The sequence below is a fragment of the Fukomys damarensis genome, unplaced genomic scaffold, assembly GCF_012274545.1.
Source record: "Fukomys damarensis isolate Sample0158 unplaced genomic scaffold, DMR_v1.0_HiC HiC_scaffold_5, whole genome shotgun sequence".
In the NCBI taxonomy this organism is placed as follows: domain Eukaryota; kingdom Metazoa; phylum Chordata; class Mammalia; order Rodentia; family Bathyergidae; genus Fukomys; species Fukomys damarensis.
In genome coordinates this window covers 4,980,160-4,996,308 of record NW_022900917.1, presented here as the reverse complement: position 1 = coordinate 4,996,308, position 16,149 = coordinate 4,980,160, and the positions used below count along the sequence as shown (strand labels likewise).

General features: G+C 47.5%; 1 protein-coding gene across 1 annotated transcript in view; it reads right to left on the bottom strand.

The window, feature by feature from the left end:
- The window catches only part of LOC104859135, a 22,817-nt gene extending 19,577 nt beyond the window's left edge, over positions 1–3,240 (bottom strand). Inside the window, exons 1-2 of the mRNA XM_010619648.1 lie at positions 3,045–3,240; positions 2,735–2,862 (exon numbers count right to left, since the gene is read on the bottom strand). Of these exons, the coding sequence (XP_010617950.1) occupies positions 2,735–2,862; positions 3,045–3,240 (324 nt within the window). The remainder of the gene's footprint in view (positions 1–2,734; positions 2,863–3,044) is intronic.
- Between the last annotated feature and the right edge of the window lie 12,909 nt (positions 3,241–16,149).

Below are 16,149 nucleotides of genomic sequence, written 5' to 3'. Positions count from 1 at the left end.
GAGGCTGGGAGCCGGGGCCAGGTGCTGTGGGTGGAGTCCAAACTGTCCCGGGAGGCTCAGCTCAGATACCAAGGTCGCCTGCCCGGACCCCAGCAACCCGGCCCACACGGCTCCGGGGCGGACGTGGACGCTGTGCCTCTGTGTCTTCTGCTTTTTTGTTTGTTTTGGGTACTGGGGATGGAACCCAGGGCCTTCACACTGAGCTGAATCGTCTCTTTTTATTTTGAGGATAAGGCTCTCGGTAAGTTACCCAGGCTGAGCTCAAACTTGGGACCCTCCCACCTCAGCTTCCCAGAGTGATGGGTGTGTGCACCATGCCTGGCTTGTGTCTTTTGCTTTTAATATTTACTGCCCACTGCACCTCTTGACCCTTTTTTTTTCCTACTCTGGTGACAGTTGCCTTCTCTTCCTCCTTTCCTCCCTGTTTCCATCTTGGAAGGAATCCTACCTCCATCCTCTGACAGTTCCCTTTGCCTACATGGGGATTGAATTTGGGACCTTGTGTTCGCGATTCAAGCGGCAGAGCCACTGAGCAAATCCCCAGCCCCTTGCCTACATTTGAGAAACTAATGTTACTTTCGTGATTCTTTAATGTACAGCCATATTTGCAATCCTTTTATTGTATTCTTTAGAAAGGACATACTGTATCACTGGTTACTTAGGGACTGTGCTCTGCTCCAGATACTAAGAATTGGGGGTGGGGGGGCCGAATTTCTTAACAGTGAAGGGATCTGTTAGGAGCAGACCCTGGCTTTGGGTGGCTGAACATTACCATCAGCCCAAGTTTCTTGTTTCCATAGAAACTTCCTTGGCATGTGGTTTTCACTTTCAAAAAATGCTGTTTTGTGGTTGCAAGATGAATGCTCCTCTTCCAGCATCAAGTTCATCACCTAAATTGGAGGAGGGAAGAGGGTGAGGCCAACAGGTCACCTTTTAGCTAAGTGAGTCTGCTTTGAAAGAGCTTTCGCAGAATCCTCTCCTGGTGATTTCCGGTTAGCAGGGGAAGCCAGGAAGCTGCTAGCTACCCCGAACCCAGCAAAGCTCTTATTAAGGAAAAAGGAAATAAAATAGAGGGTTCATATCTGTCTAGTAGTGTTCACCTGCTGTCAGGGATCTCTCTCAAAATGCAGTTAACATATAAATAAATAAATATTGATGTTGTTTTAAATCGAATGGTTTTATAAGGGAGAACAAATTATTCTGAGCATTGAGAAATGGCATTGCCATCAGAAACATTAGGCACACTGGAACTGAATCCTAATTGTGTAGTTTACTGGCTATGAAACCTTGGATAAGACCTAGTTTTGCTTGTCTTAAATTTCTTTCTTTAAAATGGGGATAAAATATCCCCGTCTAAGCGTGATTTTCTTTCAAACAAAAACCAAAAAACCACAGTATATAACAGCCCATGTATTAAAACTTTTTAAAAGGCTCAATGTTAAGGTAGCTCGAATGGGAGTGAAGTGAGAAAAATAAGACTATTTAATGAGGTTTTATAAAGTTTAGTGTATAACATAATTTTAGAATTTTGAGATAATTCCCTTCCTCTCAGAGTAAAAATGTTTTGTTATAAAGTTATAGTTTTCTATTGAATGCTTTCATTAGGAAAAAAAAAAAGAAGAGGAAAGAACATTGGCATCTCCGAGTCAGTTCCTACTGTTTAGAAACGTCCCTGGCACCTTGAACTCTGAGATTTCTTCTTCACCTAAAATTATTATGGAAACATGAGGTCTTTTCACTTTGGAAGTTTCAAGTAGCTTCCAGCAAAATGTCCTAGACTTCCCATTGTTAAGTCAAAAGGCTGCTTTCGAAAGACATTGCACGTTTGAACCATTTTATTAAAGCTTCGTTTCAACTTCAGGAGCTCCCAGGATAAGGGAGGAAAGACTTCGTCTTCTCTAACAAGAGAAACCAAACCCCATGGCTGATCTCAGAGGTCCATGTAACCCCACTGAACACGCCCGGTCCCTGCACATCAGGTGCAGCCGTGCTTGTGGGGTGGCGTTGCGGTGAGCACCTCTGTCACTGCCTGGCCTCACCCCGGCCCTTCCCACTGCTCCTCATTTGGAGGAGGAATGAACAACCCCGGCCTGGTGGGCCATGAATAGTAAGTTTATATCCTGCACATAACCCTTTAATAACCCCGTGATAGTGATAAAATTGTGTGAAACACTGACAATTTTTTATCGTTATTAAGGACTGATGGGCACTGACAGTGAACGCAGTCTCCTGCAAGTCGGTCACACAGGCTTCTCAATCCCTGAAAAGGGGGCTAAAATGCAGACAAAAGTGCCAGTGGAACGGCCTCAGCTCCCATCCCCAGCTGATGATGATGCATTGTTCAAAAACAGTTGCTGAGTAGATATTCCATCAGGAAGAGCAAAATGGAATCAGAAAGAAAGCAATAGTTGGGCGTGGTGGTTCACGTCTGTAATCCGAGCGCTCAGGAGGCTGAGGCAGGAGGATCACTGGAGACCAGCCTGGGCTACATAGTGAGTTTCAGGTCAGTCTCAACTACATAGTGAGACCCTGTCTCAAAAAACCAAAGAAAAGAAAAGAAAAAAGCAATAAACCAGTGGTGAACAGAAAAACAACTTTTAAAAAATATCTCCCTCCTAAAATAACTCAATGAGGAAAAAAAGAAAAAAAAAAAAAAAATCTCCCAGAGTAATAGACTGACACTAAGTTTCCAGATGCAGGTGGGTGTAGAGGTCTAAAGCATGTTCCTGGTTACCTGTGGCCGCCCGCTTCGAGCTTTTAGTTCATTCAGGCCACCCGGGATGCCCAGAACAGTTGACAGGAGGAGATCCAAGTACTTTAGTGTATTTTTCCGGAAAAGTGGCTTGATCGGGAAGGTAGCGGCTGAACAGATACGGGAAGCTGACGAAGCCTCAGGTGGCCTTCACTGGTCCTGCAGGCGATCAGCTCAGACGGAGAACTTAGAGCACCGGTGTGCAGGGGTCAGGGAAGAACGCGCTTGGAACTTGGCCCGCCCGATCGGAGTGCAGACGCTTTCCTGTATTTCAAGAAACTGGAGCGCGTACCTGGGATTTTCAAACATGTGCTCTTCGCCACCTCGCTCAGTGAACGGCCAAGGGAAAACCCCAAAAAGCAAACCTCAGCCGTGGACACTGCAGCCCATGCCTCATGCTTGTGACGGCGTTTTCTGCCTACAGCGACAACTATGCGAGGCGTTTCACAGTGGAAAGGAGGCCTGTGAAGATTGGCCGTGTTTTGCATCCTCCCGCTTGTAAGGCCGCCTGAAATAGAGTCATGGTTATAAAAGCTACGGCTTCCTTTGGAAGAATAATTTTTTTCTCTTCTGCTTAGATTTACCTCAAGGTAGCTCATATGTTTATGAGTAAGAACTTTTCAAAAATTCTCTATATTTGTTTCCTTTGCAGGTACACGTGGGTGGCCAGTAGCAAGACTTAAAATGAGCAGGTTTTGTGGTTGTTTGTTTGGAAGAGGATACATGCTTATCATGAAAAAATGTTTTTTTGAGACAGGGTCTCACTATGTAGTTGAGACTGTCCTGGAACTCCCAATGTAGTACAGGCTGGTGTCGAACTCACAGCGATCCTCCTGCCTCAGCCTCCAGAGTGCTGGGATTACAGGCTTGCGCCACCACACCTGGCTATGAAAAAATGTTTTTAAAAATTATCTGTACTTGTATTACTCAAATAGCGACCATGGTTAACTGTTGCTATGTAAGTATATTTCCTCCCAGTCTCTTTTTACAAAAAATCCTTTGTTTTTATATAGTTGTGAATATACCATTTTGATCAGGACCTGAACTAGATATAAATGATTCACTTATTGGGTGTCTGAAAAATAAAAGCTGGGACACATGAAAGCAAAAAATCCCACTCTCACTCAAACTCGGGTTCAAATTTGTCCACCAAATCTCCTAAAGAGCACCATCTTCAAATCTCTGTCACTTTTCTTTCTTACGAAAGAATTGTGTGGTTATTGTGATTTGTTCTACATTATCTCATATGAATATCCTGATAATTACTAAAAAAAAATCAGTAGTTAAACCACCTTGAGAGTCAAGGCTAGAAATAAAGCATTTGAGTGGGTTACATCCGGCTTCCGCGCTTGGGATTTGACCGGCTGCTGACATTCTTGTGAGCTCCCGGCCCCCAGTATCTTAAGCTCTTTTAACCTGGCGCTCTCGGGCTCTCACCGTTGGGCTCCACTGTTGGTCTTGCAAACAAGGGTAGATGAGAAGCCAGAGCCCTGGCTGGGACACAGGAGGGAGCGGTCTGGAGACTGCGGAGCTGCTACCCCTTTAGACAGCACAGCCGACCATGTTCACCGTGTAGCCTCGCGGGTAGTCAACTTTAGGCAGTGATTCACAGGTTCCTGGAAACTTTCTCCATGTTAGCGACACTCTTCAGTGATGGTTTGTAAAGGAACCCATTGTACGCCGGGGTGGTAACTTGTGCATCTTGCAGCAATACGTTGTGCCATCGTTTTTTATCTGCCGTCGTTCTTCATCCTCCCCTCCCTACCATTCGGACCAAACTGCAAAACAGTTATACCAGGTGTGATCAAAATACATGGTAGAATATTAAAATTTTAAAAATTACGACAGTAGAAAAACACATCGTCACGAATCCCTGTCAGAATACTCCCTCTCAGTTCGAACACGCCACCCCATCATTCTTGCGACTTTGGAGCAGTTCTGGACCGTGATCAAGGACACAGTGAACTCTGCTGCTGAGTTCTGTAAACAAAAAGGCAGGCTCATAAAAACACGACTGTGTGTCCTCATCTGTCAGTGAGTCAATCTGACGCCGTGAGATTTCTGGCCCTCGTTCAAAATCAAAGTGACCGTGAAAGGGAAATGTTTTGAATTGATGCAGGACATCTAAGCAGCCACAACAACAACCAACTCGACAGGTGTGAAAGGGGACTCCCAGAACTGCTTCAGAAACTTCTTAGGAACGATGGGGTCAGTGTGTTTGAGGCGAGGGAGAGTTTGAGGGGGCCTAATGACAATGTGAACGTTCATCGTAATTTTGAATCACATGACATGTTCAGATTGATATCATTTAGTCCTGGAATTTGTTTTTGTTTTTGTTTTTTGAGACAGGGTCTCACTATGTAGCTGAGACTGACCTGGAACTCACTATGTAGCCCAGGCTGGTCTTGAACTCACAGTGATCCTCCTGCCTCAGCCTCTGGAGTGCTGGGATTACAGGCCTGCGCCACCAAGCCCAGTTTAGTCCTGGAATTTCAACTGAAGCTTGCCTGACTGCACATCTGTTTCTTCAACTATGCATTCTCCATATGGCAGCCTGGAAAGGACTCAATAAATGTAAACTTCTGACTCACTGCTCAGCGAGGAGACAACAAAACCAAGTGCAAGAAATAATGGTGATTGGTGAACAGTATATACATTTCATTGTCTCCCCTCAATACCACATAAGTGAATTTTCCTGGTTACTGAGGTTGTGCTCTAAGAGAAGATGATTCTTGAACATCTTTGTTCAACAATTCAGACATCTAAAATGTCCAAGCTGAGTGGCTTTTTGGACTTCAGTTTTTCTGTTTTTCTTTGTTACAGAATTGGGTTTCAGCCATCATTTCTGCCACGTTTGTATATTCCCTTCTTTTCTTATCTTGGTTTCTCCTTTTTGATTTATGTTAATCTTTCGCGACTAAAACAAAATCTCAGATCTGTGTGAATAAGTTAAAACCGTGGCCAAAGCTGCATTCCCAGAGTACAGTACAGGTTGTAACAGGGGTGGGATTTACTCGGTTTCACCTGTTTATGCCTTTTCCTGTACACTGCAGTTCCAGACGTGAAAGGTTAAGCAGGCAGGGCCGGAGGGACAGACCCACCCCAGGTTTGGGAATGTGTGACTGAAATTCTCCAGCAATCCCAAGGATTCAAGAGCAGGTGCTAAGAGTCAAGGCCGGGGTGGGGGGGGCGAGTTGGGCTGCAGCCAGGTGGGCAGGAAGAATCCAGCCTCGGAATTCCGGCAGCTGGGAAGGAGGGAATGGCACAGCCTGAGAGGAAGCGAGGATGAGGTGGAGGGAGGGATGAAGGCGCCTAGCCGCCAGGGACGTGCCCACTGAGCCCGCTGTGTCCTCGCCCCGACCTTATGTGGCCGGCTGTGTGCACACCTCTTCTCGCCCCCGTCCTCTCTGCCTTCCTGACCCTCTCCTCTGTCCTCCGGGAGCCGCTAGGCTTGGTCAGTGGGAGGCCTGGCAGACACCTGGAGGTGAAGCCAGAACGTTGCCACATTAGTCACCAAAGTTGGCCGCATGGTCCTCCCGGAGGCTCCCTCCCTGCCCCCTAGGCCTGGATGAGGTCCTCACACCACCTTCTCGGCCTCTCACCCCTTGCTCACACCTTGCATGCGTCCCTGTTTGAAATTCTCCTGTCCCCCGTTCTGTGGTGGTGTCGAGGGTCCTGCTGTTACCTTGATGGCATTTTATCCCCTTTTATAAGTGGGATAAGTGAGATTCAGACTTTGATGTAATGTGCCCATGGATCATAAAGGTAATAACAGTTTGTTCTGGGGCTTTAACCCAGATCTGTCTCCTACCTGTGTCCTCTGTGTAAACCAACCTGTGTGAAATTCACAAGAAAGTGAGGGGACCCCACTGTGAAACGGCCTGTTGAGTGTGGGTGGTGCCAGGCAAAACGGATCTTGAATCTTAATGGCCATTGTTGTCTAGGAGAGGAGCAGGTACTTAAGAGCCGTCAATGCCTTTCTCCTCAGGTAAAAGCGCTCAAAACCAAGAGCAGACCAGAACCACTACAAGTAAGCCTTTGTTGTAGGGACAGTCTGCCGGGCCATTTCTGAACAAAGGAGAAGAAGCAATCAATATGGCCAAGATGGAGCACTTGTCATAAGACTGGGCTGGGGTTTATCGGGGCTGGGTGGGGTTGAGTGATGTAGTGGCTAGGGATTGGGGGAGCTTGTGACATCACTAGGAGGGGCTTGTAACATAACTAGTTGGCTAGGAGGTAGCAAGAATCATGTTTCTCTTTTGGTAGGAAGAGGGACATGTTGGGGAGAAGATTGTCCTTTGGTAGGAGAAGCCATATTTTAGGCGAGAAGCAGGGCATTGTGGGAAGAGGGCTGCTATTTTATATAGCGGCCATCTTAAAGTGAGGGAAATCTAACATCCCTGAGAGCTGGTTCTTGCTTGCTGGGACGGGCTTAGTCACTGCAAGGTAGACAGTTATAAAAGGAGGCTGCTTTGTGTTTTGCTTCTTTAGTGTGGACCCAGTTTACCTTCTGTTTTTCCACTGTGAATTGAAGAAACAAATGGCCTTCAGCAGAAGGGGCCCCCGACCTTGGACTTTCCCAACTTCCAAAACAGTGAGACAAAACAAACTTCTTTTCTTCATAAATAACCCAGATTCAGGAGTTTTGTTATAACAACAGAAAACATACTAAGGTGGGGATGAAGGAAGAACAACGTACACTTTATAAACCCTAATTGCCTGCCCACCTGAGACAAGGCAAGAGGCTGTATCTCTTAGGAGCACAGGACACTAGACAGGAAAAGTCCTGATCTGTAGGCAGTTTTTACAGTGTACTTATTTCCAGCATTCCACATCAAAGCCTCTGGGTTTTCCTTTCAGGACACGTAAGATATTGGGGTCTAGTTTCTTTACTTGCTTCATCAAGTGCTAAGATACTTTAATTAGTTTTATTTTTTTCTCTGTTTTCTGAACAAAACCTTAAGAGGTAAGGTCCTAAGTTCTCCCTTGATTTGTTCTTTAAAAAGAGGCTACCCTAGGGCTGGTGATTTAGCTCAGTGGCTATACCATCTGCCTTGCTAAGCATAAGGTCCCAAGTTTAATCCTCAGTACCCAAAAAACAAAAAAAGAGGCTACCCTATTTCATAGGATTTGGGGCTAGTACTGAGAGTGCACATATGAACCACGTGTTACTCAATAAGTAGATAGCTTCATTCTTTGTGAGTACCTCCAGACAGGAAGAATCCAGTTTGGCTGTGAAGTTTTGCAGTTTGAATCCTGATTTGGAAGAACTCAGTTAACCACCCTTAACCTGAGTGCGGCTTTCACATAAAACCTAGGGCAGCTGGCAGCAGGGCAGGGCGAGCCACACCCTGACTGCAGCAGACCCGGCCCTCTGTGAGGGCCACCTCCCAGGCACCACCTGACTCACAGGCACAAGTGGTCAAACAGTTAATCCGTGAAAGGCAGGCTCCCCCAACTCACAAACAGCTGCTTCTGACAGCCTCCCATCACAACAACACACTCGGTTCTGTCCCTAGAGCAGGCTACTTCCATCCTGAGCTGGGGAATATCCTTTGCCAGGCGTTTGTCTTGAGGACCCATCTCCAGCAGTAACATTGGAGAACTACAGTTTAGGTGGGAGGTGCTCTGTGGTGTAACGCCAGTCACCAAGGACTTGCCACAGTAAGCCAGTGAAGCTCGGTGCGTAACGGTCACCAAGGGGTCTTAAAATGATGAACAGCTACATAACATCCTGGTTTGTTCAAATTATTGTAGATGGGTAAGTTAACTAGATATCTTTTAGGTAGTTAGACAGGGCCTCCGTTAAGGCGCCAGCCCTCAAGGCCCCAGTCCTCAAGGTGCCAGGAGTCAACACAGCTCGTAGCTAACATGGAGAACAGTTGAGGCACATTCACTGGTTAGCATTATAAAAAGAGGAGGCACCACTTCCCCTAGGGACAGGAAGCAGTGACTGATATTCTAAATGGGAAATTCCTTGTGTGTGACCTGTTTTCCCATTTGACCCCAGTTTAATCAATATCACCCGGGTGGCTGTACTTGTAATCTTATTGGTTGGTCATAGTTTGCCACGCCTCATGCCCACCTTGTAATTTTCCATTGGGTCTTACAGTTTTGTCCCACTTCGTACCTACCTCACCCCATGGCTTTACTGTATAAAACATCTTGGAGAAGTGGAGTGAGTGGGCAACTCACTTTCCAGTCCCGCTTTTGTCTCTCTTGGACCAAAGTGACCTTTCTTTCAATAAGTTTTTCCTACTCTTAACCACCGTTGTTCCTAGAATTCGTTCTTTGATTTTAGAGAACATGAACTTGCGATTTGGATATCTGGCAGGTTTGGGAGTTGCATCTTTTCCCCCCATATCAAAGCCACACATTCTGGAAGGTGGGTTCCAGGCTATTCCAGTATGCAACCACGAATAAAAATCATTGCTCTACACTTAGACATTCCTTCTGCGGGATGCCCTTGGAATCCAGTTTTTGAAAGGACATATTTGTATTTTTATGAATTGCTCCATTTTCTGTAAGCTTACCTCTGCGACTGGCTATGGTGGAGTGACTGATGGAGCTCTCCCTCCCTAGAGGGGAGTTAAAGAGCTGGAACAAAGGTAAGAGGCAGCCGTGTCTGGACACTAGAGAGTAGGCAGTGCGATTCATGAACTGCGGGGAAGACAAGGGAACTTCATGCTCTTTCTGGGGCTCTACCTGAAGGCACTTTCCTGACTGAGCTGGAGAGGGAGGGAGTCCCAGGAGAACGGAGTGAGATAGACTGCAATTTAGAAAGAATGAGATGCCTGGAGTTTGGGGGCAGGAGGAATCTCTGCAGGCAGAGCTCCAAAATCTGCATAAACACCTCCTTGTCTATTGTGTTGAATGTGAAAGCATAGCAGGAAGAGTGAGGTTCCCTGAACACAGGCTCCCAACAGTAGAGGAACTGCTTGCTGAAGAGTTACTGGAGACTGGGCGGGAGGTGCATGAGTTCTGGTCAAACCTCACGAAGAGCCCTCAGGGGATCCCTGAAGTGTTCCGGGGCAACACCAAGTGGTCGTGCTTCGCAGGACAAACAAACCAGCTCTCTAGCAAAGCACACTCAAAAACTTCCTGAGTGGAGCTCTCAAAACAACACTGGGAAGCTCTGGCTGATCGACAAGTCATTACAGTATTGACCAGAATGAGCACCAGTGTGTTTTGTAAGAATGCATTTTTTGGTTTTGTTTTGTTTTAGGAGCCAACATTCTACATTGAAAAATACGCAATTTCCAGGATCTAAGAAGAAATAGACATGTGAAAAAGCAGAACAATTCAAGTTCCTGCCAGAGAAATGTACACACCTTTGAAATTTAAAGAGAAGCAAATGCCTGATGAGAGGAATGAGGATTATAAAAATGAAACACCTGAAAATGTGGCAGTGTATGAAGTGGAAAAGATCACTGGAGGAGGTTAACCAGTTTAAACCGAGAAGGAAATAAGTACTGAACTCAAAAGCATAGAAGCTATACAAGTGGAAGCGGAGATGAACAGAATCAACACTCAGGGTCCCGGGAACAATTCCAGGTGTCTACATTTGTATAGTTAGAGATCTATAATAAGCAGAGAAAAAGAAAAAAAAATTACTTGAAGAAATATTGGTAAGACTTTTGGCAAATCTGATGAAAACTATGTATCCACATATCCAAGAGTTCAACAGAGCCCCAAACAGTGGAAATGTGAAGAAAACCGTATCAAGGCATAAGGTAGAACCTGTGCTAAAGAGAAAAATCTTCAAAAGGCAAAGTTTAAGCACAGGTGCGGGGGGATCTGTCTACAGCATAAAAGGTATTTTTTTTTTCTTTTTGTTGTTGTTGGTGCTGTGGATCGAACTCCAGACCTTGCACTTGTGAGCCAGGCGGCAGTACCAATGAGCCAAATCCCCGCCCCAGTAAAGGGGATTTGTTTACAGACTTCTCCTTGAAGGCTATGCAGGCCAGAAGCCATTGGAATTTGTCATCTCAGTGCTGAGAAACAGAAGTTCTCACCCTAGAACTCCGTTGAATAAAAAGAGCTTTATGAGAAATGAGATAACAGACACTTTCAAATGAACAGGAACTAAGAGACTTCATTACCAGAAGACTTTTACTGTAAAAAATACTAAAAGATTTTTTGTTGTTGTTTGTTTCTTTGTTTCTTTGTTTGTTTTTGAGACAGGGTCTACGTAGTTGAGACTGACCTGGAACTCACAGGCTGGTCTTGTTATGCCCAAGTCCTGAAGTCCCCAAAGACCACCAAGGAGTCTCTTCTGATGCAAACACAAGAGGAGTTTATTGCAAACTCAAACCTGGACCCTTGGGTGTCACCATCATTTGTTGTTGTTTGTTTCTTTGTTTCTTTGTTTGTTTTTGAGACAGGGTCTACGTAGTTGAGACTGACCTGGAACTCACAGGCTGGTCTTGTTATGCCCAAGTCCTGAAGTCCCCAAAGACCACCAAGGAGTCTCTTCTGATGCAAACACAAGAGGAGTTTATTGCAAACTCAAACCTGGACCCTTGGGTGTCACCATCACAGCAGCTTCAGACCGAGAGTCCTGACCCATCTTTGAAGCAGGATTATATAGGGTTGGGAAGGCTCTCCCTTTCCACAGGTGCTATTTTTATCTTTCGCTTATTCTTGGATATTTGAGGGGTACTGGGAGGGCACTTACTGAAAATTACTAATACCTATGCTCGCAGAATCAGTACCTCTTTCTAAACAACATTTGAGTAATCAATTTTTATAATTAACAAAGTTACTAATACCTATGTTAGCAAAATCAGTTCCTCGTTTTAAAGAACATTTGACTATCCCAAGCAACTATTGGAGAGATTCATCTTTGGATCATAAAAAGAGGAACAGAAACACAGGGTGGAGGTAGCCTAAGACAGAGAGCTGCTAAAAATTAGAGATCTGCAAAAATCCAAAAAGAGGAACAGAAACACAGGGTGGAGACTGTCATACAGAATGGAATTTTTGGCAGCTCTGTTCTGGACAAGGGGCACAGAGGTGGGCAAAGGGCAGAGAGGGAGCCCACCCCGACCTGAAAACTTGGTCCTTACAGCCTCAAACTCGTAGTGATCCTCCTGCCTCAGCCTCCTGAGTGCTGGGATTACAGGCATGCGCCACCACGCCAGGCATAAATATATATTTTTTTATATAAACACTTTTTTAGCAACATGTAATAAATGCATAAAGATTATTAATGAGATAGTTTATACTTTTTGTTTGGTACTATGTCTTTGAAACCCATGTGCTTATTCTGATTGCAATGCAGACGAGCCACATTTTCAGTACTTAGTAACCATGTGTGGCTGGCGACGGCTGCATTGGGTAGCACAGCTCAGCCCATCGGCCAATTTATTTATTGGGCCAGGGATTTAGCTCAGTGGTTCCGCTGCCTGCCTCACAAGTGCAAGGAGCCAAGTTCTATCCCTGGTACCCAACCCAAAGCAAACAAACAAACAAACAAATCTTTGTTTTTTTAACTTCCCCTCCCCCCCCTCTATTTCTTGATCCCTTTCACACATGCAGGTCTAGCAAAGTGATAAAAGATGGAAGCTGATGCCCCCGGGGGGATATTTTCTCTCTGACACTGATTGGAGATATGGGGACATTATGATAACAAGAGTCTTGTTGTTTAAAACTTCCCAGCCGGGAGCGGCAGAACATGCCTGTAGACCTGCACTCCGGGCAGCTGAGGCCGGAGGATCACAAGCTTGTGCCCATCCTGGCTAACACGGTGACTCAGCCCTGGCACAGGCTCTGCAGCAAGTTCCATGCACTGCTCAAGTGGGTTAGCCTGGCCTGGTTGCCAGAGCTGGGTCCCAGCTTCTGGGAGTGCGAGGGGGACGCTGGCAGCCTCTGACCTTGTCCCTGTGCACCCAGCCCGCTCTTGGGCCTTCCTCACTCTTCTCCCAGCCACCACCACCACTCGCCTGGGTCTGCTTGGATCAGAGCCTCAGGGATGCAGGGAGGACCGGCTCAGTTTAGGGTGAAGCAGGCTACAGGGCTCTGTTGGGATGCTGGCCGCACCTTGGGGACCTCCTCGCAGATAGAGAAACGGTACAAAGTTCCTGACCATCCATCAAAGTGCCTGCCAAGCTGGAAGACCAGCAGCCTGGGACAGTGGCGGCGGGGTTTAGAGGCTACATCCAGGGCATCCTGTACCTGAGCCAAGATGTGCCCAAGGAGCTACTGGGATTCCCGAGACTCCAACACTTCCCAGTGGGCTCCAAGGCCAGCAGCTGGGGTATCCTGGGGGAGTTCCTGCCTGGTGAGAGTAGCAGCTCACAGATGCACCATCGGCCTGTCATCGCTTCTTCAGGGACCCCTACATTCGCGGCCCCTCCCCAGAGCCTCTGTCCGATGTCGTGTTGAACGGTGTGCCCCAGGCCTCTGTGGACGCAGCGCCAGCCCAGCGAAAGGCTGGCTGTAACCCCGCTCCCTACCACCCAGGCCCCAATGAATCCAGGAGCCTCGCGCCACCCATGAGGAGAGCCATGAGCCTCTGTCCTATGAGCGCCACTCAAGGAGCCAAGGCTGGGTCGTCCTTTGGCCTGGACCCAGGACTCTACCGTGCCTGGTCCTGCCAAGTCTCTGAGCTGGGCATGCCTGGCAGCTGGGGTGGTCTGAGCGCCCAGGGGCCAAGGCAGGGCAAGGAGATGAGGAATAAAGGGAAAGACAGTTTAGAGGTAGATGGGAGACACAGGTACAGAGAGGGGCAGGGGCAGCAAGGTTGAGGCACAGTAGCCGGTGAAGTTTGGCAGCCTGGCGAAAGGGCAAATGCCCACAGCACAGCGGAATCCTGATATGGGGGATAAAGACTCGGGAGGGGGACTGCAGACCTAAGGCAGCCCACACACAGGTTATTAAAAAAGCCCTCTTTTTACTGGTCAGTAACAGTACCAGCGGATTGTTACAAAACTGGGCCTGCAGAACGTGAGGCAAGTGGTCCGTTCAGTCAGGTGCCAGCACCGGGGCAGTAAAGCACAGAGCCTGGGGCCGGGCTACCTTCACCCTCATGAGGGCGGCGGGGCTGGCACAGATGGTGACGTGGAGGGCAGCGGCCCCTAGTGCCCTACTCCTTGGCGATGGCAGCCTGTGATGGTCAGGTCCTTCAGGGGCTTGTCCCGGTTGTCTGCCTTGGTGCTGTCCGCCTTCCGCACCACCTCCTGGGAAGGGAAGGCACGTTGGATGAGGAGGGAGACCTTCGTGCCTCAGCGTGTGGCCCAGGAGGGCTGGGACCCACCTGGGACAAAGAGCCCACAAACCCTGAGATTCGGGTCAGGTGGAGAGTGAGGAGGAGCAGAGAGTGACCGGGCAGTGAGGGACCTAACAGCTTCTCAGGGCCACCGTGTTCTGCTGGACCCCGGGCAGCCCCGTTTAGTGCGTGATGGGCAGGATCCTGCAGCTCTGTGTTCCCAGCAAGCCTGGCTGGCCTCTGCTGGTGCCTGGAGATGCAGTGGGTTCTTGTTTTATTAGTTCTTGCTCCTAGCCCAGGCTGGCCTCAAACTCCTAGGCACGACTCCTGTCTCAGCCTCCACCTAGCTGGGTGTGGGCTGTTTATTCTCGATTGCCCCTGCGTTGGGAGACATGATGAACACTGCCCTGCATCCGTGGCTTGGGTTCTTCTGAGAGTGGGATAAAACCCAAGTAGCCCCTGCCCCGACAGCCTCCAGGACTCACCACGCCCCCTAGAACCTTGGCAAACAGCACGTCAGGCTGTCTTGACTGCAGTGATGAAGAACCGGGCACCGCTGGCTGGTGGCCATGCTCACCCAGCCTGGCCATAGTGCTTTGGCTTGAAGTTCTCCTCTGGGGAACGTTCGCTGCAGATGCTCTTGCCCAGGAAGAGGGCAGAGCAGTTTGGGGAGCGAGGTTAGCTTGTACCAGGCAGACCTTTGCAGTGAGGAGCTCGAGCAGCTCAACAAGTCCTCTGTGCCAGGCTAGGTGTGCGTGGTGCCTGGGCACACACAAGCTGCTGCTGCCCACCCTCTAGCCTTGGGCCGGACCTTGCTGATGGACACGGTGCTGGGGTGAGGGCTGCTGGGTTGGCTGGGCTGATGTCAGGAGCAGCACACTGCACGGATGATGTTATGGCTTCTGACTAGGACCTACTGGCCCCACCTTGGCCGTGACCTGAGGGACTTTGGTGGAAGACGCGCTGGGGCTGACTGGCTGGGCTTCCGAAGGACACAGCAGATAGGCCTAGCTGCAGTACAGACATGGTATAGACTGGCGGGAGAGGCCACAAAGAGAGGCTGCTGTTTGAGTTCCTGAGACTATAGCCTCTTGCAAGGAATGAGCATAAAATAAAAGGCACTGATGGAAAAACAGCAACAACAACAACAACAACAAAACCCAGCTCTGTCTTGGTTAATTTATTGTTGCTGGGACAAAATACCCAACACATACAAATTAAAGAAGGAGAAGTCTGGGATTACTGCAGATAGGTAAGTTAATTAGATAGAGTGTGGGCAGTTAGACAGGGCCAGCCCGCAAGGAGCCAACAGGGAGGACAATCAAGACACAATGCTGAAGGCCAGCATTGTAAAAGGAGAGAAACTACCACACCCAAGTGGGATAAATAACAGTGACTTCTATTTTATTAATTTATTTTTTATTTATTAATTTAGTTTATTGGTACAATCTAGGTATACAATACAGTTACATTCATTATTGGGATCCTGTACCTTTACATGACAGGTCTTGGTTCTCATTTTTTCCCCTTGTCCCTGCCCTCCCTTCACCCCTCCTCCCCTCCCCCTTTACAAACCCTTCATTTCCATTTTTTTCATATTTTTTTCTTTTCCCTTATTCCCTTTCCCCTACCCTTCCCACTTTCCCTACACCTTTAGCCCCTTTCATCCTATTTCACATTGTCTATTATAGCATTAGGATCTTATGTACTATTGTAGTTTATTCACACCAGAGAAACTATTCAGTATTTATACTTGTGTGACTTATTTATTTCACTTAGGAGTATGTCCTCAATATAGTGACTTCTCTTTTAAATAGGTATCAGTTACCTGGGTGGGTGACCAAGATCTTCCAGGAAAGATCCCTGACCCAGCCCTTACCACCGAAAATCCTCGCTCATCCCTTGTATGCTTGCTAGCATGCCGTGTGACTTGTTTCCCCTTTGGGTCCCCATTTAATCAATATTGCCTAAGTGATTTGTAATTGTACTAGTTGACTATAGCTTTGTCCCACTTTAAACCTGCCTCACCTCATGGCTTTGTCCCATGAAACACCTTTGGGAGGTTGGGTGAGTGGGCAACCCATTTTCCAGTCCCCTTTCTGTCTCTTGGACAGAAGCTCTCTTTCTTTCAATAAATATTTCCTACTTAAAAAAAGGATGAAGGAGAAGAAGAAGAAGAAGAAGAAGA